This window comes from Balaenoptera physalus (assembly GCF_965194825.1).
Source record: "Balaenoptera physalus genome assembly, chromosome: 9".
Taxonomy (NCBI): domain Eukaryota; kingdom Metazoa; phylum Chordata; class Mammalia; order Artiodactyla; family Balaenopteridae; genus Balaenoptera; species Balaenoptera physalus.
Window position 1 is genome coordinate 29,409,496 of NC_138888.1, and position 24,407 is coordinate 29,433,902.

Consider the following 24,407-nt stretch of genomic DNA (forward strand, 5'->3'; position numbering starts at 1 on the left):
ATTGAATCCGCGTCCCCCGCATTGGAAGGCAGATTCTGGACCACCAGGGAAGTCCCTGCACTCATTTATTTAACACATATTTATTGAGGGTGTGCTGCATGCCTGGCACTGTGCTAAGAGCTGGAGACACAGAGATGGACGAGTGCGCGGGACAGACATAGGTGCCTGCCCTCATGGAACTTACATTCTAGTCATGCTAAAGTTAGTTGGATTTATAGGGATCAGTCTGTTAGCCAGCAAATATTTACTGAGTATTCATTCTGGCCAGGCACTTGGAATATCCATAGTAAACCAAACAGAAATGGTCCACTCTGTCATGGAGCCTCCTATCTAGCAGAAAAAAGGCAGATTTAGTCAAATCACTGCATGTAACTTTAATAAAACTGTAACATGATAAGTGTGCAAAATACTGTGAAGGAGAAGTACAGGGTTCTTCAGGAAATTTCGGCGGGAGAATATGCCCCATTAGCCTAGGTGAGTATAAGAGAGTAAATTGAGCACAGAACAGAGCTTGGGAGAGCCAGTGGCCCCCATCGGGTCAACAGTGGAATGAAAAATAGAATTAGGGGCACCAGGAGCCATGTGTTCCGTCACATAGTGTGCTTATTCCTTTGGATTTCTGCTTGGTTTATGCCTTAGGAGTTCCTGTGTGGTTCGGCTACAGAAAGCAAAGTGAGAATTGTTGAATTGCTCTTCGCCGTAGTAAGGGATTCTGGAATTAGGTTTATCTTCTACTTGGTCAAAGACTATAGCAAACACCCTAACACGTCCATGGTGCCAGGAAGCTGCTGGAGACATGGGGCCTGAGATCATTAAACAAAGCAATTATGCAACTGACCCACTGTAAGAACATGTCCACCAACTGAGGTCGTTGATTCCCAGCAGAGAGAAGATAGAAGCCAAGAGAATACAGAGAGCTGATGAGAAATACGTGTGTCCTGCAGACAAAACCTGTTGCTCCTACAATGATAACACATTCTGGAAACAAATAAAAACCAAAGCATCATTGTACCACACATTCTTTAGTGGGGACAAGCTGATCTGTTGGAGTCTGAACTACTCACCTCTGAATCAAAAGGGGGCTGGGCTATGCTTAAAGAACTGCCATTTTCCAGCACTAGCAGCAGACATAAACAGGTGCATAATCAATACTAGTTGAATCATTACAGGTTTGTTTCCATTTGTTGCCTGATTCCCCGAAGGATAAGAAAGATACAGAAATATCTAGTGATGAGCAAAAGTAATGTACAAATGATAAGTTAATTTCGAGCTGTGTTAGGATCCAGCCAAAAGGCCAAAAGTGAGTTCTGTGTAGTTCAGCTTCTGCCTATACAAGCAAGAACTCGTTTCTCTGTCCAGAGGAACGACTAGGACCAAAGCTGTATTTCATGTCATCTTCTTAAGTTCAAGAAGGGCTGAAAGTGACGGAAACCGAGAAAATCAGAGAAGGACAAGGCTGGGAGGTTGGGATATAGGCAAGTTATGGCATTAGACCACCTGGCTTCCTGGTCTCAGCTCTGCCACTGACTAGCTGTGATATTTGAGGCAAGTCACTTTGCCTCCATTTTCTGCTCTGTAATATGGGTACATGCCTCACAAGTTGGTTTTTTTTTTCCCCAAAAAATGAATCATTTGGTAAGACCTTTATAGAAATATATTCACAAATGAGGAAAAAAAAAAAAATCTTCCTTCTCAGGCCCTGCTTTTGTTTCCGATTGGACGGCACCAGAGCCACACCATGGTCCATTCACTCTGGGGGCTCAGAACTGGAAATGCACCTCCTCCTACAATCAGGCTGGCAGGCGTCCATTTCGACAGAAGATTCAGGGTTGGTTCCTTCCTTAAAGACAGCTATGCGTAAATAAACTGCGATACTTTGCTGTAACCCCAGGGTACAAAAAGTCCAAAGAACCTGGGCATTCTGAGTTTGCGTATACTTGGTCTCAGGCCTTGATTTGTCTGACAGGCCTTGGAGAGGGAGAGTATATACCGCACTCACCTAGGGCAAAATCAGGTTGAAACAATGAAGATGTTTCATGCTTTGTTGAATTTGCTAAGTGTCACTGCTCTTGGAATAACCGTCTTGCTGAAAAATTGACACACTTTTCCTTCTGGTATGTCTTTGCCTAAATTGTTCCTCCCTGTGCAAGATTAACTAATACCATCTGTGAGTATTCGGGGCCCTCACTCTCAGCCTGGGCTTGAATCTGCCTGATTCTTTTCTGTGCCTCTTTTCAAAGGTGCAGGAATACAAGAGCTACACCTCCCCCCCCCCCCCCCCCCCCACGCCCCCAGCTAAGGGCCAAACACTGTCAGAGCTCCGGTTCCCAAGCCTGGAAATCCTTTGCTTCCAGCTCTGCATCTGAAGGCAAAAAACAATCCTCCGGAGATTCGGCCCTCCCACTGCCTGTGATAGGCTGCTTGGAATAGCAAGAGCCTGTGTCACCGAAAAGGGCAAAGCTTTCGGAAATAGAAACAAAGTTGGTCACAAATCACATTGGCTTTGCCCGAAGTTTTTTTTCACCTTTCTTTAGCATGCGACCATGGGGAAAGTGACCGCTCGTGTCAGTGGGGGAAGTCAGGGTGGTTTAGTGCCCAGGGAACGGCTGTAACTTCTACGTGACCATGCTACCTGTTGAAAACGCAGAGGGCCCCAGTCTGCTGAAACCGAAGGGGCCAGCAGCCGAGACTGATGGCAGCGACAGAGCCAGCGGCGGCCGGCATCCTCCCTGGGCGAGAGGTAAAGCGAGGCTGCAGGGCTCGGGGACCGCGAGAGGAGCGAGCTGGGCGCGTGTCTCACTCGTGTGTGTGTGTGTGTGTGTGTGTACACGTGAGCGTGCTAGGTGCCTGGAGGCGAGGGGACAGGATCTGCTGGGAGGAGCGACAAGGAGCTCTAATGTGAAGGTTGAAGTCCCACTACTCATAAGCCGGGCGCCCTCCGCTGTGTTGACGGTATGATGTATAAATCTTTTTCATTTGGAGAAATTGACTGGCAAGATAATCACACGTGTAAACACACCCACACACACCCCCGCATACACACACTTTTTCATTTATTGTCACAAATGGATAATCTGTAACAACTGGACATTATAACCACCATTTCAAAAATCAGCATTTTAAGGAAGCTTCATAAAATTATTAGTTATATAATCAATAAATACAACTTTCTAAGTTTCCAGCATCTGTTTGTAATGAATCTGAGCATTATTTACAGCCTAAAACCTCTGCTTGGTTGCTCCTGCTTTCTTTAAAACTGGCCTTTCAGACTGAGGTTTGTTTAATACTTTTCCTTCCAGAGGTGAAATTTGGAAAAGTTTTAATTCATTTCAGTTATCTTTGCTAAACCAAATGCCTTTCTTCACTCCCGCATTTACAATTTTCACAAACACATTGCACACTTTTAGTTGCCTTTTCCTCTTCAGTTAGTTTATTCTCAAAGGAATAGGAACTAATCGTAATATGAAATGAAATCAAACACAAATAATGCCCTTCTTCCCACTGCTTCCCTCAGCTCTGCTCCCTCTAATCATATGATACATTCCCACGCCATATATTGGAATTTCATGCATAACCAAAAACACTAAATGATACAAAAGGCATTTTACATTTCACCTTGGGATGGATCTGTATAATTATGTTTGCATGGCGGGTTTGATGATCTTGGAATTGAATCCACAACCCCTCTCCAGGAGGAACTGAGTGGCCCCTCCTTGGGAACTGAGAAGCTCTCCTTATCCCCTGCCCTCTCCCTGCTCAGCCTTCCTTTGCTTCCCTCCTTCTAGTCAAGAATGAATATCTGGGGTCACCTTACACTATGCCTCAGCCCTCTCTTCAGCAGAGCTGTTCCTTTGTCTAAGTGTGATCTTTGGTTCCTAAGTCTAAGAGCAGACAAAGGAAACTTGTATTCGGGGGTAAAGAGAAAGAGTGGCAAAGTTCTTCACTCTGAATTCCGGCAAGATTGAGCTCTAGGGTGAGCTGAGGTGGTGATATTGACAAAAGGGTTAACTAGATAGAGTCACTGATAAATGTCACAAAGAAGATGAAAAGAAACTTTGTCCTGGAGGGGCCTCCATGGTAACACTCAAAAATGGACTATTTAGTTTTGATATGTCTTTGAAAGCACAGTGTATTACTCTTAATAGGTTAAATTGCCCAAGTTCACAGTGATCCCAAAGGAAGGTAACATGTATATGTGCTTGTAAAGGTTGAATACACACACAAAATTCAATTTATAGTGCAACTGTTTATGCCATTGAAAAGAAATGATAAATGAACAAATACCATAAATTATCTTTTACATTTAATTTTAAATGAACCTTTATCATGTAGAAGAGGAAACCTAAATGTTTTTCTTAAATCCTTAATTAATACAGCTTTGATGGGTGCTATATGTAGTTAATATTTAGACAAATACAAACCTTTTATTATTACTTTTGTAAATTTTCATAAATTGTCTTAAACATTCTTGATACCCAAAGGCAATTATACAGATCTATGTGTATAATGAATCCATAGTACGGACTTGCTCTATGGTTTTGACAAGTTACTTCACCTCTCCAACTTGGATTGTATTTTTGTATGATTTACGAAGATGTTGAGGTTTAATGAAATATTTGACAAATACTCCTTTCAACTTCTTTATTTTTTAAACTTCCATAGTTTCATCCAGGAAATTCTGAGTATTTAAAACATGCTTAAATTATCCTACTTTTCCTGCATTTGAAGGTGGCAAGTTGTTCTATATTCCTAGATGAAAAAATTAACGTGCAAAGAGGAATGAGTTATACAACCCAGGACAAGGTCATTAAAACATTTGAGATATTGAAAAATGAAACAAAACAAAAACCTTAATCTCTTTGATTGCACCCCCTTAATGCTATTGTGTGTAATGAAAAGTGTTGGCAGGTTTTCCTTGGCTAACCCCTCTAAACTGGAAAGAATGCTCTGTTTCGGTGGCTAGAAGCTAATGAATTTAAACTCATTTTCAAAAAGCTATGGCTCAGGGCTTCCCTGGTGTCGCAGTGGTTGAGAATCCGCCTGCCAACGCAGGGGACACGGGTTCGAGCCCTGGTCTGGGAAGATCCCACATGCCGCGGAGCAACTAGGCCCGTGAGCCACAACTACTGAGCCTGGGCGTCTGGAGCCTGTGCTCCGCAACGAGAGGCCGCGATAGTGAGAGGCCCGCGCACCGCGATGAAGAGTGGCCCCCGCTCGCCGCAACTAGAGGAAGGCCTCGCACAGAAACGAAGACCCAACACAGCCATAAATTAAATAAATAAATAAAATTTAAAAAAAAAATTTATGGCTCAAAATGGGTACATTTTTAGTAAACCTTTCAGTGTTCATAGACACATTATAATTGACCTTGTAGGGCAGGTTGAGCTCAATTTGAAATCTCGGTACCTTGAGCCAACAACAGATATAGGTGAGGTGAGGAACATGGACTGCCGAGGCATCTTACACAAGGAGAGCATGAGTCCAGAAGATGTGTGGTTCGCCCACGTTCACGTGGTGGCTGATCAAAGCTGACCCTGACGACCTGTGGCCCAGGGGGCCTGCTCCTTCATCTCAGGAGCGGGGTCTCCCAGGCTCTTCTAATTCATGATTCAAACAACTGGCTAGGAGGAGGGTTTCCTTAAGTCCCCCATTACCCCACCAGCACTGCATTTTCCTCTCAGATCTGCCCAAAAGTCAGAAACCAAGAACAATATTCACGGTATGAGTGTAGGTTCTCCGTGCTGCAGATCCAGCTGCCGAGAGCAGTGGAACCCAGATCGCTAGAACTGGACTCCAAACCAGCTGAAAGGGCTGCACTTCATCCCCTTCAAGACCCTTCTAAACCTGAGTTGCCACAGTCTGAGATTTAAGAAATGCACACTTCTGCTAATGAGGTGAATACCCTATGGCAGTTGTTCTCAAACTTGTTTAAAGCTGTGAACACCTTTTTGCAAATGGAAGCTGAGTAGGTGGTCAGTATGTTAAGACAAGTAAACGTGGCGCCTCTTTAGTGGAAAGGGGAGAGGTGGGGAAAGAAAGACCTGAGGCCTGGCCGCTTCCTTGCTCCTCTCTCATCCCTGGTGGCCCTGAGCCGGCTCCTGGGTCGGCATCACATCAGCAAACCTCAGGTCCATCACCACTCCGGTTATGCAGGCCATGTTTTTGAGGTTGTGGCATATTTACTGTGCTCCTGCTGTGAGCCTTGGGCTCTCAGGATTAGCCTAAAACAGACCCTCTTGAATTGAGTCAGGTCTGGCTTTCTCAGGCTTCCTCAGGCAGCCCAAGGGGAAGTCTACTTGTAAGACAGACTGAGGAGGGCTTCCCTGGTGGTACAGTGGTTGAGAATCTGCCTGCCAATGCAGGGGACACGGGTTCGAGCCCTGGTCTGGGAAGATCCCACATGCCGCGGAGCAACTAGGCCCGTGAGCCACAATTACTGAGCCTGCGCGTCTGGAGCCTGTGCTCTGCAACAAGAGAGGCCACGACAGTGAGAGGCCCGCGCACCGCAATGAAGAGTGGCCCCTGCTCGCCACAACTAGAGAAAGCCCTTGCACAGAAACGAAGACCCAACACAGCCAAAAATAAAAATAATAAAATAAATAAATTTATAAAAAAAAAAAAAAAAAAAAAAAAAAGACAGACTGAGGAGACTTTGGGGAACAAACAACACCGGGGAAGAGAAGGTCAGACTGACCAGCTTGACCTGATAACAGAGCTTTGGCTGTGAGACCAACAGACTGGTCACTTTGGGAAGACCCAGGCCTTGGCCATTCCCATTTTTCCAGGCTTTCCATATATTAAAAAGTGACATCTGAAACTAATATAATATTGTATAAATTGTACAAATCAACTATACCTTAAAAAAAAAGCAGAGATGAAATTTTTAATAAAATACATACAGCATGTATCGAAAGAAAAAGTGACAAAACCCTTGACAAAAATTGTGTTCTTAAAAACATGTATATTTAACAAATTGATGGCAATTACAACAGCAAAAGAAATGTCGTGTAGCTTGATATTCCCAAGGAAATGACAGAATTTATAGACATTTGAATTTATGAGGGACTATAGACTTTTTTTGACTGGAAATAAGACCAGATTTAAAGATAACCATCTCCCCTTTCTCTTCAGTCAGCTTATCTCCGGGGCTGTACGTTTAACCTCACTTGGAAATCATATCAGAAGTCTAAATTGGAGGCTTTTTGTGACAGTGAGGCATGGGCAAATGGCTTCTCTGGGATCTCAGAAGGGAGAAGGCTCTAAATAAACATGGCGGGAGCTGTTTCACCGCCAACTCTGGGTGATGTTTGGCTCACGCAGCAGGACTCTTTTCCCCTTTAATAGCACATCACAGAGAGAGCAGAGAGATTGTCGCTTGTCGCAAACCACCCCTAGGCTGCTGCAGCGGCAGGCACGTATTGTGAGTGCCTGTGTTGGCAGGGCCTGGCACACGAGGCCAGGCCAAGGAGCCACCAACAGTGCCATTGACCCAGAGGGCCTGAAATTAGCCAGCAAACACCAGCATGCCTGAACAGGTTTTATAGCCAACGTCTATTCCGATAGGTCAGTGCCTCTGTCCAGTTGTTAAATACTTTAAACATTACCCTTCTGTCTGGTAACATTGCCAGCAGGACCTGAGCGGCTGCGTTCTTAGGAAACAGACTGGTGGTAGCTGGTAGGACCCTACCGTGATCCCTCAGGTATGTTTTTTGTGAATTCTCAAGGAGGTACTTTTCAGTGGTCTAGACCTTGTAGAAGCTGATAAAAACAGAACTCAAAATACAATGAGTCCACCCTGGAACTGCCTGTGGAAACTCCAATTTACATGTATGCATCAGAGGTGAATCTTAAAATGCAGTTTTTAATTGCTGTAGATGTGTGGGATGGTATTTTTCATTCAAGAATATTTAGTTCTTGAATCTGTTTTCATAGCATCATGTCACTAGGAGGAACTGAAGTATAATACTATTTAGCCTCAGGGTTCAAAAAGTTCTAAAAGCTCCAAACAGGCCTCCATGAGTGTGGAATTAGCTTTGGGCTTTTAAAGGTTTGAAGCAGCTTTTTATTCAGATTGTATGAGCAAGAACTGGCTTTATAAGACTCTTAAATTGAACGGAGTCGGGACTCCCAAGTTCAATTTTTTTCTCATGAAGTCTTCCCCAAGAGGATGAGTTAGTGAATAAAATAAGGCAATGAAAGCCACTTAAAAGTACACCAAGTCACGGTGGTAAGAAAGGAGAAAAGTTGAAATGTGCTTCTTCCCGAGGAGCTATTTCACCAAATACCAAATGATGATAATTTCCCATCCCATCTTCCCTCAAAAAGTACCCAATCTCTGGGACTTCCCTGGTGGTCCAGTGGTTAGGACTCTGCGCTTTCACTGCTGAGGGCTTGAGTTCAATCCCTGGTCAGGAAACTAAGATCCCACAAGCTGCGCGGAACAGCCAAAAAAAAAAAAAAAAGTTCCGAACCTGAAACCCCTCCAAGTATTTCCCAGCTGAAATGTTAAGCCAAATATATTACTTCCATAGTAAATCATAAATTCACATGAGTTTTTTTTCTATTTTATCTTGTTCTGTTTTGGCTCCTTGGTGTCACTTTTCTTCCTGCATCGCAGCACATTCATTTATGCATTTGCAAAACGGCTATGCTTCAGTGATATACTAATTTTTCTATACAATTTAAGTAGAAGTAATAAGACTAAAATAATTTATCACATTATTCTCATTTTAGGAGTTTTCATTCTTTTTGAGCATGACTCACTTTATACTGTTGTACCAAAATATCAGGGAGAAAAGCAGTCCTTTGTTTGACTTATAGGAGTATTTTTTTTCTCTTAAGTAAATCAAGTGTTATTAAACTTTAAACTGGTAAATTGTGCTTCCTTTGGAAGTAATTGTTTCTCAGAAACATTCATGACACAGGTCTGCCTGGCATTACTAGGCTCTGGGGCTGTTAGCTACAACCATATTATTTTATTTATATTATTATTATTATTATTTTTATAATGTGTGGCTCCTGCATGCACCTGTTTCCCACACTTTGTGGAATTTGGGAGACATATGCAATGCTAATTTAGATATGACATCTCAGCCTCAGATGTGCAAGGTTTTTTAAGAATAGGGGAGGGAATTCCCTGGCAGTCCAGTGGTTAAGACTCCGCCCTTCCACTGCAGGGGCAAGGGTTCGATCCCTGGTCGGGGAACTAAAAATCTTGCATGCTGCGTGACGTGGCCAAAAAATAAAAATAAAATAAATAAAATAAAATAGAGAAGTGAAGAAAAAAGAATAGGGGAAAAGTTGTAATTTTAATCAGTTGGTATCGTGAAAGAACATCCCTAAGCTAATGAATGTTTCATTTCTATTGGGAAACAAAATTGTGGAAAGCCCAAGGCAAAATCACAGGAAGAATTTTTAATGATATAAGCCCAGTTGTGTAGGTATTGCCAAAAACAAAGGAATTCAAGAATTTATGAAAAGGCAGAATTGTTATGCTGGAAACAAGGTATCATTTTATTTCCTTTGCTATCAGTAAGAGACTGTTACAAAGTTTTACTTCAGTGTTATGGAGATTTTCCCCCATAGATTAAGACTAAACAGATCTTTGCTGAATGATTTTTGTGGGCAACCCAATGAGGTAATATTAGCCCAAGTTCACAGATAAGCGAACTGAGGCTAAGAGAGCAACAGTTAACATTTACCAAGCACTTACTAGTGTGCACCAGCCACTCGTCTATCTCATTTATTCTCATAACAACTTTATGAGTTATGTAATATTATCTTTATTTTAGGAATGAGGATGCAGAGGAACAGAAAGATTAAGGGACATGTCAGGGTCTAGCTGGTAACTAACCAGAAGCTCTGATTCCAGATTGTACCTTCAGCATTAAGACAAGGTACCTCTGGGAGAGAAGCAAAGTGACTTGCTCCATGTAACATGGATAATGGCCCAGAGATCCAAACCTCAGTATCCTAAATCCAAGCCAGGGTTTTGCCCACTTGAATGATAATACCATCCAGCACCAATGTTTCTACTTCCTGGTCTGTTCCGTGATCTGATCTGTGAATTTGGGTACCCAGTATATGCCTTTCAGAACTTTATTGCATTCTGTTTTAGCTATTCTCTAATTTTCCATGTGACATGTCTTTTTCTATAAGATTATAAATTCCCAGATAAAATATATATTCTTGTACCTATCAGAGCTCTGAGCTAACTGCAAGTGTTTAGAAAGTACTGTGTAGCTCATAAGAGGGAGGAGTTATGCCTTTTCCTCTGTATTTCCATCAGGGATCACATGCAAATGGCACAAGTACAGCCATCTTGTAACCTAGGAAATGTGTCCGCACTGTGCTTGGATTGACCACCGTGCTGATTGCACTGTCCATATAGTTGAAACTGTCTGCCATCTGTGTCCAAGATGGTACTGCCATGGAGTACGTGCTTAATTGTTAAATCAGTGAGTGAGTGAAGAAGTGTTTGTTGAGCTGAACTAAAGAGCATTTAATTCTGCAATCCTTACTGACCACCTACTGTGTGAGAGGCACAGTGCCGGATACTTCACAGTAAAAAAAAAAAGATATCTAAGACATTATCCAGGTCCATAAGTTTTACCAACTCATCAGAGAGATAAGAGTCTAAATAATGACAAGACAATCATTTAGCAAATATTGAGTGTCTCCTAGAAATCAGACATGATGCTAGACCCTGGGTCCAATGGTGAACCAGTGACATTCATGCAATGCAAATACTTATTAACAATTGGTGATGAGAGAGAAGAGATCAGGAAACCTACAAGGGAGGAGGTGGCCAGACACACAACGCCACAGTAGTGCACAGGAGGCAGCTCAGCCAGTTTTTGAAGGATCCTGGAAGACAGTATGGCTAAGCTGACTCAAGAAAGTATCACTGAGGCCAATAGATTTACAGAGAGAATTCTAAGCAGAGAAGATAGCTTGCATACAAGTTTGGAAAGGAGAGAATGGCACATTCAGGGAACTACGAATATTTTTGTCCGATGAAAGCACAGAATTCAAAGCAGGAGAAAGAGGGTTATGAAAGAATCTGAAGGTGTAAGTAGGGACGATGTTATGAAACCTTTGTGTGATAAATATCATGAGAGGAGGAATTCTCAGGAAGAGATCCTACTGGTTTATAGAAATCCAGAAAAGTTTCTGAAAGTGGTGATAGTGGTGAAAGAATTAGGGAGTCTTGGAAAGCTCCACCTGCATGGCTGTAAGTCCTTCAGCTCTATGGGATCACCATTCTTTTTATATTTAAACAAAAGTAGCTCCAGCCCCCATAAAGTTAAATCCACATGCCCTCCACCTTGCTCAGACCCTGCCCTTGCTCCTCTGCCCTCCGCCCATCCTCAAGCACACCTGGTATACCGGTACACCTTAGGAGTCTTGTGGTTTCGGATCACTTTTTGCACCAGCTTCCTGTTTCCCCTGGATTTTTGCCCTTCAGTTCCTGCAGCTGGTCTTTTCTCTTATCCCTGCTCCAATCCACGCGCGGATTACAGCCCTTTTCCTTCATATACTCAAATCCCATTCACGCAAGTTCTTTGTCGATTCTTACCGACAATTTGAAGAGAGCTGTAGTGCAATTCAGTATTAGGTGGGCCCATTCATAAAATTCTCCTGTCAAATCCACCCTAGGGAATTTCTTGTAAACCAACTCTTCTAAAAGCTACAGGCCTCTTGCACTATTGTTCCCTTGTCTTCCCCATCCCCATCCCCCAGAACTTGACAAACTCTCCTGACCTTTTCTTTCATTTCTCTCATTTCTGGGTTCTGTTGGCCATTCTTTTTTGATCTCTCTCTCTCTCTCTCTCTCTCTCACACACACACACACACACACACACACACACACACACACATACACGAAAATTCTTGCTTCTTGGCCTTTTCTCCTGTTCTCCCTCTCTCTCCCATAGCCCACCACCGTATTACCAACATGACCCATGGGCTTTCCCCTTAACCCTGAGGTGGCCGTCTAGGTATTCATTTTTAGTAAATCAAGTGCTCTTCCTAAGAACTTTACATCCACAGGCTTCACAATATTATTTTTTCTGCATTTTATTTCCTTAACTAAAGAATTTTTAAAGCACTGAGTGTGATTCTCAACCATTTTTGAGTACCTGCACTCCGTTTTTAAATTGAAAAACCTGGACTCCTTTCTTTCTTTCTTTCTTTCTTTAAATTAATTAATTAATTAATTTTTATTTTTGGCTGCGTTGGGTCTTCGTTGCTGCACGCAGGCTTTCTCTAGTTGCGGCGAGCGGGGGCTACTCTTCGTTGCAGTGCGCGGGCTTCTCATTGCGGTGGCTTCTCTTGTTGAGGAGCACCGGCTCTAGGCGCGCGGGCTTCAGTAGTTGTGGTGTGCGGCCTTCAGTAGTTGTGGCTCGCGGGCTCTAGAGCGCAGGCTCAGCCGTTGTGGCACACGGGCTTAGTTGCTCTGTGGCATGTGGGATCTTCCCAGACCAGGGCTTGAACCCGTGTCCCCTGCATTGGTAGGTGGATTCTTAACCACTGTGCCACCAGGGAAGTCCTGGACTCCTTTTTAAATAGAAAAACAACTTCAAATTCTCACATAATAGTTTTCACAGTTTTATATTTATTGATTAGAAAATATAGAATGACAGAAAGCTACTCTGCATTCACTCGCACTTTGAATTAAAACCTTTTTTTTCAATCACACCTACATATGTATGAAATCTTGAAGTACAGATATGTATGTTACTGTTTTTCCCAATGTTTAATAATCATTGATGGGATGAGGACCCTTTTTGAAGACTTTGCCAATTTTCAAAAGTCCCTCGCTCACCACAACTCATACACGTTGAGAATCTCTGGAGACATCAGACACCTCTGGGTAAAATGGCTGCTGGTTTGTTCTCCAGATTCACCCCCTCTTAACTATCTATTGAAAATCCCCTTGAAAAGATGAAAAGAGATGCAAAATTACAATAGTATTAAAGCCAGATATATTCATCAATGAGTTAGAACTTACCCCTAAATAAAATGCAAATATGGGCCTAATGTATAAACTAGGGCAGTAGTAGTTTAGCTCTCCACAAAAATCTCACTCAGCACCCCTAATGAGAGAATTTTCATCAATCAAAGGATGACATCTCCACAGACCCCCCCGGAGCTGCTTTTTTTGAGGGTCAGAAGGTTTTGCTCCATAGTCCAATTCTTCCCACCCTATCCTGTCACCATCACTTCTCTTTCTGTATCTCTTAAGGGCTACAATTTTCAAGATTTCAGCAACTCTGGCTGGCTCATTGCATTCTAGAATGTGAAATCAGTGTTAAGAAGAGACAAAGTCCAAATGAGCCACTGGAATGGTACATTCTAGAAGTTGTAATTTTGCATGTATTGTTTTTGACAAGCAAAAAATGACAGTCTGTTCATAGTCAGGGGACCAAAAAGTGGAAGAAAAAAAATTCCTTTCTCAGTCCAGTGGGATCACTCCACAAAAATAACTTCCAGACATCAGAAATTTGGCTAGCAGCTGTGCACATCAACTGCTCCTTCAAGTCTAACTACAGGAGTTTCCAAATGCAACTGGGTGGCTAGGCTAAGGTGTGTCAGACACTGAAACCCCAACAGCTTTTCCAACTTCCTTCTTATTTCTTGGTCTTTCTCATCTGGGAAACTAGAAGATTCAGATACTCAGTCTCTCTTGCAGCCAAGTTTGGCTGTGGAACTCACTAGTTCTGGTCAACGAGACATTAGGGCAAGTCTTTGTAGGGGAGGAAAAAAGTTTTCCTCAACCTTTTTAGGGCCTGTGGCTGAGTCCGAAAATTACACTGACGAAGACTAACAGAAAAGCATCCATATTTATTTAATGTAAGTCTTATGTGACATGGAAACCTTCATAAGGAAATAAAGACCCAAAGACATGACTAAGCCTGAGTATTTTTATGCTAGATTTGATGGACAGTGGACAGTCATGAAAATATGACAGGTCAAGGAGTATGAGCTAAGTGTAGTGAGCCAGGGGAAACTTAGCAAGGCTGTTTGTTTGAATTCTTCTTGGTGCCCCTTTGTCTTCTGAGATAAGGATGTTCTTTTCCTCTGGGTATAACAGAGAGCACCTCTCACAAGAGGGTTTTATGACCTGCCTCGGGGGGGAAGGGCAGGGGGAAGGCTAGAGCCACCTTCCTGTATCTGGCATTTTCTCAAATTCCTTCAGCTTAAAATATTCAATATGCCAAGGGGTTGTATTTTGGTGTAGCACGTCCTGAACCCCATCATCTTCCAAGGTGCTTCTGAAAAGTTCCTTCCCTGATAAAAGGAAAGAGGCACATGGGGTTAACCCCTTGCCCTAAGCCTTCTTCCATTGTCTGCTGCCTTTGAGTCTGGTTGTGAAAGCATCTAATATCGAGAGCTGTGACAGCCACCTTGCACATATGGTGACAGATTGGGGACAAAAGCCAACCCTCTGAGGAGGCAGGAACAGAAGGATGCATAGAGTGTGAATCCTTGGAGACACCAAATTCAACTTGGTCTTCTCACAAAGTAAACAATAAATGCCCTTGTTTTTCAGGTTTTTGGTTTCCTGCCGTCAAAAATATCGTAAATGATTTGGGGGCTGGGTAAAGAGAATGTGGCAATCTGGTTATTGTCAAGCACATTTTAAATACAAAGGCAAAGCGTGCATTTTAAGATTTCTCTTTACAGGAAACAAATACATTTTGGACAGCATCTGATTTCTGTTCTCTATAATTTAAAAAAAATGGACTCTGTGGAAAAAAGAGATGCAGGACAACATCTGGTGATAAGAGTAGATTGAGGTGAAGATGGAACTAGCTGAGATCAGAGATGCTAATAGACCTAATATGAGATGTGTAAAGTGTCAGAGTCTAAAACTGCAAGAGCAGAATTATTATCTGAAATCTGTGATGCAGAGGAAAATAAGAGAAGCTATTCTAGGATGCACATAAAAAGAACAATAAGATAGAGATGAGAGGGGAAATGAATATATTTAGCTAACATATAAATAATTATTCCAAAACAAATGGGAAGGAAAAAAACCCCAAAATACTAGAGGAAATCTTTTCTGAGTAGGAGAACTCAACCAGTAGCAAAAAAAACTTAGAAGAAACAAGTACTCTGACTTGTCCTGGTGAAAGTTTCAAATTGAAGGAAAGATGAAAGAGAGGAAGGAAAGAAAGAAAAGAATGAAAATCCTACAAGGGATCAGGCAGAAAAGAAGTGTTAACAACAGAGCAAAATGCAGGGAAGTGCTCTTATGCCCCCTCTTTATACCTCCCCAGACAATAGAATTTGGAGAAGATTAGTTTCAGAAAAGTGTATCTGTGAAAGTACTACCTGGGCTTGGAAAAATAAAAGGAAGGAAATTAAAGTTCCTATCTTTTTGTCCTAGAAAGTCCAAACAATAGTAGGTATAGAGGAAGGCCACATTTTCTGTTGTTCTGAGTTTCATTGCATGTTAAAGAGAGGATGGGGGTACGGGGAGAGGTGGGGGGAGAGTGGTTAGATAAAGGATAGTGCCCAATATTTACCATCACAGGGAGCACCACACTTGGTCCAAGGCCAAGAGGCAGCATCTGGAACTTTTGACAGCTGTTGGAAACACCATACCACAATACCACACTCTCCTCACACCCTCCATACAAGAGAGCTATCTGATTAAGCCAGCGCTTTCCTTCCTGGGCATCCAATAGCCTCTGCAGAGCTCTGGCATCAGGTCCTGTGTGGGCCCCCCATACAGACTCTACTCTCAAGGGGCTCCCAATCTAAGCAGGAGACAGACTAATCCAGAGTGCTGTAAGGCCCTGGACACAAAGGCAGAAGAGAGAAGAGAGATTAATGCTAACCACAGAGAGGGAGTCTGGAAGATTTTGTAGAGGGGGGATATTTGAGCCGGATCTTCAGAGACTCAGGTTTCCCTAGGCTGTGAAGGAGGGAGGCCAGATGTGCCACGTGCCGTAAGTGAGGGACAACAGCATGAAGAGAAGCACAAGTCTGGGAAAGGGCAGGCATTTTCCAGAAACAGCCAGTGGTGCAGAAGGGCTGGAGAATTGTGCCCGGAGACTGTTGTTGGGACCTGAAAACCTGGTCCCCAGAAAGGAGACTGCTAAACATGGAATCTGAGTGAGTAGTGAACAAGCCTGTGCATGGGGCTGACATTAAATAAAACATAAATATACGAGTGACAGTGGAACACTTTAGAGTCCCTGCAATGGTGCCATATTAACTGGCTAATAACAGTGCTGAAAGCGCTATAGAAATACTGATTGCATGTTGTTCAGATGCTAAGCATTTATGTAAATATAAAGTTCCAGGTGCTAACCCTTAAGTAATACTAGGTATTAACCTTAGTCTGTTGACCAACCGTGGGGAAGAGAGGACCAAGGATTGGCATTTGCAGTGCTGTTACCATGCATTCATTTATTTATTCACTCAACAGATATTTATTGAGGATTGACCTTGTGCCAAAGACTAGAGGTAAGAATACAGATGTAAAGAAAGCAGGGTTTGGGGACTTCCCTGGTGGTGCAGTGGTTAAAACTCCATGCTCCCAATACAGCGGGCCTGGGTTCGATCCCTGGTCAGGGAACTAGAACCCACGTGCATGCTGCAATTAAGAGTTCGCATGCCACAACTAAGGAGCCCTCGAGCTGCAACTAAGGAGCCCACCTGCCACAACTAAGGAGCCCGCCTGCAGCAGCTAAGACCCAGCGCAACCAAATAAATAAATAAAAATAAATTAAAAAAAAAAAAGAAAGTAGGGTTCTTGCCTTCAAGGTCTTTCCGTGTAAGAGGGGAAGACAAACAGGTGAATAAATGAGTGACAGAAGTATGCCTTCATATATCTGAAACCCTGCATTCTGTGCATAGTGGGAGCGCAGAAGGGCTGGGGTGGGACAGCAGAAGGTGGCAGAGCAGCGTAGTCATCATGGGGGAGGTGGCACTTGAAATGACTCTTGAATGATGGGTTGGGATTAAAGGTATTCAGAGGGAAGGAGCAGAGAAAGAGGAGAACACAAATGCAAGGCCATTTGGGGGCCACTGCAAGTTTTTCTCGAGCAAAACATGAAGTAGGAGGTCTTTTAAATGTGTGAAGCCTTCACAGTTGGTCAAGCTGTATAATGACCTGGCTGCCTGCCAGAAAAAGACCTGCGTGTGCACGCTGCTTTCCAGTCTGTTGTAGGATTCAGTCCTCTGGCAAGTGTTTGCTGTGTGTCCATTATGTACCTACGCTATAATAGGCACATGGGGGAGAAAGGAAAGAAGAAAGCGGGCAGAAACTCAAATATTGTGAAAAATGGAGTGTTTCATGTGCTTGCCAGTTAAAGTTGTGGTTCAGTCTGAGTCACCGTGAGCAGGAGACAATGCAGCTATTGTGAAAGCGGCCGGCAGCCTCCTAGCCTGTGGGGCTTGCCTGTCCTTTGTGCCCTGGACGTGGGTCTCAGTGCTCATTTGCATAAAGCCTCTGAGCTGTGATCACATCTTCAATAGGCACAGTTTTACTTTATTATCTTACTAAGGAATTATCATCGCATCAAAAGGAACACGGCTGGTCTAACAAAGCAGCCAGACCCAGAGGGTAGGCATGACCCAGGAGCCTGTGGGTACCAGTTGCAAGTTTCTAGATAGTTTCTACTTCTGTGATGTCCACAAAAGGCTGAGAATTCCCTATGGCATCTTTGGGGGGACACTGGGATGTAAAGAAGGGCCCTCGTGGATCAAGACCGTGAGCCAAATGGCCAGGAATGCTAAACTTCACCATGAACTTTAAGTGCGGACTGACTTCAGGGCTGGATGTCTATTGAAAAGGCTCTAATTATGATTCCTCACCCTCCTCTCTCCTGTAGTGCTGGCTGCTTCTCCTCAGTCCACCCAGCTGCCCCGACTCTGCCATTCGTGTTCAGGCAGACATTCTCTCTCTTTCCTCCCGTTCTCTGTCAGATTTCTTGGAAAAGTCATCTCTACTTTCTGGCATCCATAGGATAGCATCCTGCTTCTATCATCATCAACCAAAAAGTAGACACAGAAAAAGAAAAACCCACTCTATGTCTTTCTTCATTTTATTTATATGGTAAAATAGCACCAGGAAAATTTCCCATGGTGGAAATCCTAAGGTGTCACAGGGTTGAGATCCTGGAAGCGCTAGGGTCTAGCCTTCCACACTGAATTAGAATTCCAGATCCTGAATGGGCAGCCTGAGGACTGTAATGGAACCTCAGCAGTAACAAACAGCCGTGGTGAGATGAGTGGGGAAGCTAGTTTGGGTCAGTAGCCCTTAAAGCATATAATGGGGAAGATATAACCTTCAAATAAAATTCAAACAGTAAAGACCATAGCTTAATTCTGTAACATATAACCTGTGTTGGTATCCTCCCCCCAACCTATGTGAGTATAGGGTCATAGAATGTCCTAGTGCAACTGTATAAGCTTTTGAAGGCAAATTGCCTAGATAGGTGACAGATAGATAGATAGGTAGATAATACTGTGATATATAATTTTTAAAAACTTGTAATTTTGCAAAGAGAATTTTTTATTAATTCATATGGAGACAATTTTATTATATCTCTAGAGAATTATACTCAGTGCTAGCTGCTGGGTCTGAAGAGGGACACTGACAAACCAGGATGGTTTCCAGACCCTTTGCACACATCCCAGTCTGTCAGTGTCCTGTGAACCCTGAATAAGAGAATTAGGCATATGAGGCTAAGTCCAGAGAGCAGAAGAAAAAGCTGGGTCTCTCTTCTGTCAGGGGATATCTCCCCAAGACCACAAGAAGCTGGCTTTGGGACTTGCACCCCTCCCCCCATCCCCTTTCCTCCTTAACCCACTGCCTCGACTCTCTCCAGAGTAGGATAATAGAGGGCTTCCCTGGTGGTGCAGTGGCTAAGAATCCACCTGCCAATGCAGGGGACACGGGTTCGAGCCCTGGTCTGGGAAGATCCCACATGCCACAGAGCAACTAAGCCCGTGAGCCACAACTACTGAGCCTGCGCGCCACAACTACTGAAGCCTGCACGCCTAGAGCCCATGCTCCGCAACAAGAGAAGCCACAGCAATGAGAAGCCCGTGCACCGGAACGAAGAATAGCCCCCACTCACCTCAACTAGAGAAAGCCACGCAGAGCAACAAAGACCCAACATAGCCAAAAATAAATAAATAAATAAATTTATTTTAAAAAAGTAAAAATAAAAATAAAGTAGGATAATAGAGCATCAAAGGAAGGAACTCTTGTATCTCAAGGGGTCTTTCTTTTTCTAAGGAAGCACTATTTCCCATCCAACAAAATGGGGAAACTAAGGAAGGCGAAGGAGAAGGGCAAGGTGGCAAAGACCGTCTTCTGCTACTCACACAGCTCTGGCATCTCTTCCCCCGTGTCCTTGACTCAGTACCCCATGCCGCCCTCTATCCCTCTAAATCTGCTTCTGGGGTGCCTCACTCAACCTGCCTCTCAAGTGCCTCATTCTCCAGAGTCACTTATTTCTCCAACCTGAATCCTGGAGACCAACTGCCAGAGCACACACCCTAATCAGCACATCAAACTTAGATATAAAGAACAATGGCAAGAAGAGATACGGAGCAATGTGATGTTCTTATCCAAATGTGAGAATCTGACTCAGATCACCTGTGGTAGAAGAATTTGTTGTTGAGGATTTTAAGATCACGTGGGAAAAAAGAATATGTGGAAATTGAGGGCATGAGAGTACTTCAAAGTCATTTTGCATGTGAAAATTAAAAGAGTACATAATAAATAATAGAAAATAGAGATATCACTAGAATGTTAAGTTTCTTGGGGGGCAAGAACCACATCTGTTTTGTTTCATTGTGATACATATAGAGATATATCTGTACATATACATAGATATCTCCCAGTACCTAGGAAGATGCCTGCTGTGTAATGATGTTAAATATTTGTTTTCTGATTAGCTGGTTAAATTGCTGATGTAGTTTCAATTTAATGGTTTGTATTCGCAATGCTCATACATCAACTTTATTTGATTGTGGACTATTGCATTTTTATTTGCTCCTCCATCTAAATATTTGATGCTTTTTAAATTTTATTTTTGGAGTCTCCCATTTTCCACATGCCATCAGGATCCCAGAGATGTAAAATACCTTGGATACTTGTGGGAAGCGATGTCAGATCACCTTTATCTGACCTGCTCCTTTCACCAAAGCTAAATGGCATTTTGAAACCACACCTCCTACTCCAGCAACGGCATAGTTGAGCAGCCTCACCTCAGCCTGTGATCATTGTGTGTCCAAGCACACGTTTCTAGTCCATTTCACACACATCTCAATCTGCTGCTTCTCCATCGCCTTTGCTTTTGCCTCCTCTTCTAAATGTTGACATTCCCTAGGTCCTCGTCTTCGTCTTGCTTCTCTTGTTCCTCTATTCTGTCTCCCTAAGTGATCTCTCCCATCCCTGTGGCTGTAAATACCAAATACACACTGCTGGATCCCAAATACATCTCCCCAGCCTTGACTTACCTCTTCAATTCCAAATCTGTATGCTCAATCCACTGCCTGATATTTTAATCGGAACAGCTTACAGGTAAAACAAGTAAACCGTTTTAGTAAATCTAATGTGGAACTTCTGATTTCCACTTCTCTTTTCACCTCCACCCATAGCCAGGTCCCTTCTGCTTCTTCCCTAGGTCAACCTGTGGCCCATATAGTATATAAGCCTGCACACCGGGTACTGAATATTGTAAAGCCACCCAACCGACTGCTCAAACCAGGGAGCCATCTTGGGTTCTGACCCACTTCCTTACCCTCCAACACCAATTCATGAGCAAGTGTCATCGTTTTTACCTCCAAATTAACTCTTGAATCTGTCTGCTTGTCATCAGTTCCACTCCTCACATCCAAATGCAAGCTGGCACCGTCTCTTGTCAAGACTAAGGCGACAAACTAGCCCCTACTACCGGTCTTGCCTTTTGACAACTAGTCTCCACACAGCAGCAAGAAGCTCAGAGTGTCTTCCCTCTTACTGGTCAGTGGACATGGACCCCACTGTATTGGGAATACAATAAAAAGTTGTCACTGTGACCTGCCAGGCCTTGCATGAAGTGTCTCCTCTCTACCTACCCACTTTAACTGATGCCCCCTCCCACCTCCCTCCCCAAGCTCATGCTGTGCCCCCATACATGACATGACGTCCTGGCATCTCATAGTTCCTAAAACAGGACGAGCGATTTTCTGTGCTCCAGCCTTGGAAACTACTGCTTCCTGGACCTGTGATACTCTTCCCTAAGCCTTTGTCTTTTTGTTTTGTCTCTTTTCTGTTATGACAAGTTACAGACATGTAACACACACTTATGTACCTACCACCAAAAATTAATGACTTTTAACATTTCACCATTTTCCCTCAGATGTTAACCCTATAAGAATGGAACAATATAAAGCCCCTTCTGTTCTTCTTCCCCCTGTCCCATGCCCCTTCCTCCTTCCTCAGAGTGAGTGATGGATGCTGTCGGGTCCTTCCCCTGCACCTACTTCCGCCTCCTTCTTTCTGACCCAGCCCTGAATTCGTGGAGGCGCTCACATCCTGACCTCCCCCAACACCCTCATGTGTTTCAGCAAAAGCCAGCAGTGGCCCGATTGCGGCCAAGGAGACCGGAGGGCAGGTTTCCTGGAAGCTGTGCTTCATTTTGCCCCAGGTTCCACGCTGGGAAGACTGGGGCCCTTCCGGAGGCTGCTTCGCTCTCTGTCCTGCCCTCAAGGGCTTGCCTTAGACAGCGGGACCCGAGGAGCCACGCTCTCTGAATTTCTCATCCAACACCAAGGCAGGAATGAAACCGTGTTCTTTTTTGTTCAGTCCTCGTCATCTGTCATCTGCTTATCTCGCATGTCTGTCTGCTCAAAACGAAAACCAACATCACATCACAAATAGAAGAAATAACTTTCTAAATGTCTCCACCCCTCTCCTCCCCAAAAATGAAAGAAAAAGGATTTTTCCTTCTTTAATCATGTCTTGGTTAGTGTATTATTGGACTATGATTCTATGTGTTTATACACAGTGCTATGAAAAACGTACTTAGACAAGCTTAAGTCTCCATCAGACACAATTCAGAACTGACCTGTTTCTTCTCTCTGCTCGTAGGTTGCGGTATGTTTACTCTCCTGTCATCTGTCACGGCTGCTGTCAGCGGCTTCCTGGTGGGGTATGAACTTGGCCTCATCTCTGGGGCTCTTCTGCAGATAAGAACCTTGTTAGCCCTGACCTGCCACGAGCAGGAAATGGTTGTGAGCTCCCTCCTCATCGGGGCCCTACTGGCCTCTCTCATCGGAGGGGTCCTGATTGACAGGTGCGGAAGAAGGGCCGCCATCATCCTGTCGTCCTGCCTCCTTGGACTTGGGAGCCTGGTCTTGATCATCAGTTTATCTTATGCGGCTCTCATAGCGGGACGCATTGCTATTGGGGTTTCCATTTCACTCTCTTCCATCGCCACGTGTGTCTACATCGCAGAAATTGCTCCGCAACACAAGAGAGGCCTTCTTGTGTCGCTGAACGAGCTGATGATTGTCATCGGCATCCTTTTTGCCTACATCTCAAATTACGCGTTTGCCAATGTTTCCCACGGCTGGAAATACATGTTCGGCCTTGTTATTCCCTTGGGAGTTTTGCAAGCGATTGCGATGTACTTTCTTCCTCCAAGTCCTCGGTTTCTGGTGATGAAGGGACACGAGGAAGCTGCTAGCAAGGTTCTCGGAAAGCTGAGAGCCATCTCCGATACAACGGAGGAACTCACTGCGATAAAATCTTCCCTGAAAGATGAATATCAGTACAGTTTTGGGGATCTGTTTCGTTCAAAGGACAACATGAGGACCCGAATCATGATAGGCTTAACATTGGTATTTTTTGTACAAATCACTGGCCAGCCAAACATATTATTCTATGCATCCACTGTTTTGAAGTCCGTTGGCTTCCAAAGCAACGAGGCAGCTAGCCTCGCCTCCACAGGGGTCGGGGTTGTCAAGGTCATCAGCACCATCCCGGCCACCCTTCTTGTAGACCATGTCGGGAGCAAAACCCTCCTCTGTGTCGGCTCCTCTGTGATGGCAGCTTCACTGGTAACCATGGGCATCGTGAACCTCAACATCCATATGAACTTCACCAATATCTGCAGAAACCATAGTCCTATCAACCAGTCTTTGGATGAGTCTGTGTTTTATGGACCAGCTAACCTGTCAGCCAGCAATGACACTCTTAGAGAATCCTTTAAAGGGATGGCTTCCCACAGCAGAAGCTCACTAAGGCCCATGAGAAATGACATGGATAAGAGAGGAGAAACGACCTTGGCATCCTTATCGAATGCTGGACTAAGCCAAACTGAATACCAGATCATCACAGACCCTGCGGACATCCCAGCTTTTTTGAAATGGCTGTCCTTAGCCAGCTTGCTTGTTTATGTTGCTGCATTTTCAATTGGTCTAGGACCAAGTAAGTATCTTATTTTGTATTCCTTCCCTCTCTCCCCTTATGAATGTTATATATTATCTTTGACCCGTCAGAGCATCCTACTGCTATAGTACCTCATACACGGAACTACTAGAAGCGAGATGGGGATGATATTGACCACCTGATGTTTCTGCTAATGAGGAAAGTATGGTTGGCTTATATCTGCCGTGTGAAATGCGCAGGGCTAGTATTCAACCAAGGATTAGTTTCCCATTATCTGTCACATGAGGATACTTTAATATCAGTTGATTAGAAATGAATCAGACCTTGAAAGATATTTGTTGCTCAAGAAAATATATTGTTTTATGAAAACAAAGTTTACTGGGACATTGTCTTCTATATCATTCTCTACTTTCTTCATAGGTGCAAGGAAAAAATTGTGTTTAGATTTTCTTAGAGACACAATAGTAGATGCATTCCAGTAATAAAGAAGAAGAAGGGAATTAAGAAGGAATTATTATGGAAAGGATAATGCATTACTGAAGTATATTTGATCGCTAGAGTAACATCCTGGGGCACTTTACTCTGTCTGTTAAACAGGAGAATAGGAGTCAATGCATTCCCATTGAACATAGTACAAACAATCTACAGGGAGGTAGCTACAAGGTTGTTTTATTTGATATAGTCAGTCTATTGCAGTGACAAAGTTTAATCACTTCTCTTGAGCAAACTCTGGAGTTTGTTAGAATAGGTTGTTTGTTGCAGTTCTTTCATCTTTTAGCCTCACATCCAAAGTCTAAACCTCTCTGTAGGGAAGTTGTGAAGGCTCTTTTTTATGCCTCACTAGAAAATGATGCGCTTAAAAATCAAGGGTAGTCTGTCTCTACCACCATCACCTCCTACCTGTCACCTCTCCCTCCCACTCTCATTCCTCTCCATCTCTCTCCCTTTCTTCCTCCTTCCTTTCCTCTCTTACAGAGTTGATATTGAAACTTTTGTTTAC

The 24,407-nt window shown here is 43.5% G+C and overlaps 2 protein-coding genes across 5 annotated transcripts in view; one reads left to right on the top strand and one right to left on the bottom strand.

The window, feature by feature from the left end:
* The window catches only part of LOC309666864 (uncharacterized protein), a gene marked incomplete at its 5' end in the record, with an annotated part of 209,266 nt that overhangs the window by 116,503 nt on the left and 68,356 nt on the right, over positions 1-24,407 (bottom strand). The window lies entirely within an intron of this gene.
* Positions 2,308-24,407, top strand: part of SLC2A12 (solute carrier family 2 member 12) — a 57,735-nt gene continuing 35,635 nt past the window's right edge. For 2 of the 4 annotated variants that reach the window (XR_014267285.1, XM_082474681.1), the window contains exons 1-2: positions 2,308-2,740; positions 22,106-23,446. Coding sequence is in view for 3 of the 4 variants with exons in the window: in XM_082474681.1 (XP_082330807.1) it covers positions 2,626-2,740; positions 22,106-23,446 (1,456 nt within the window). In the remaining variant the exon portion in view is untranslated. The other 2 variants (XM_082474679.1, XM_082474680.1) reach the window with 2 other exon arrangements.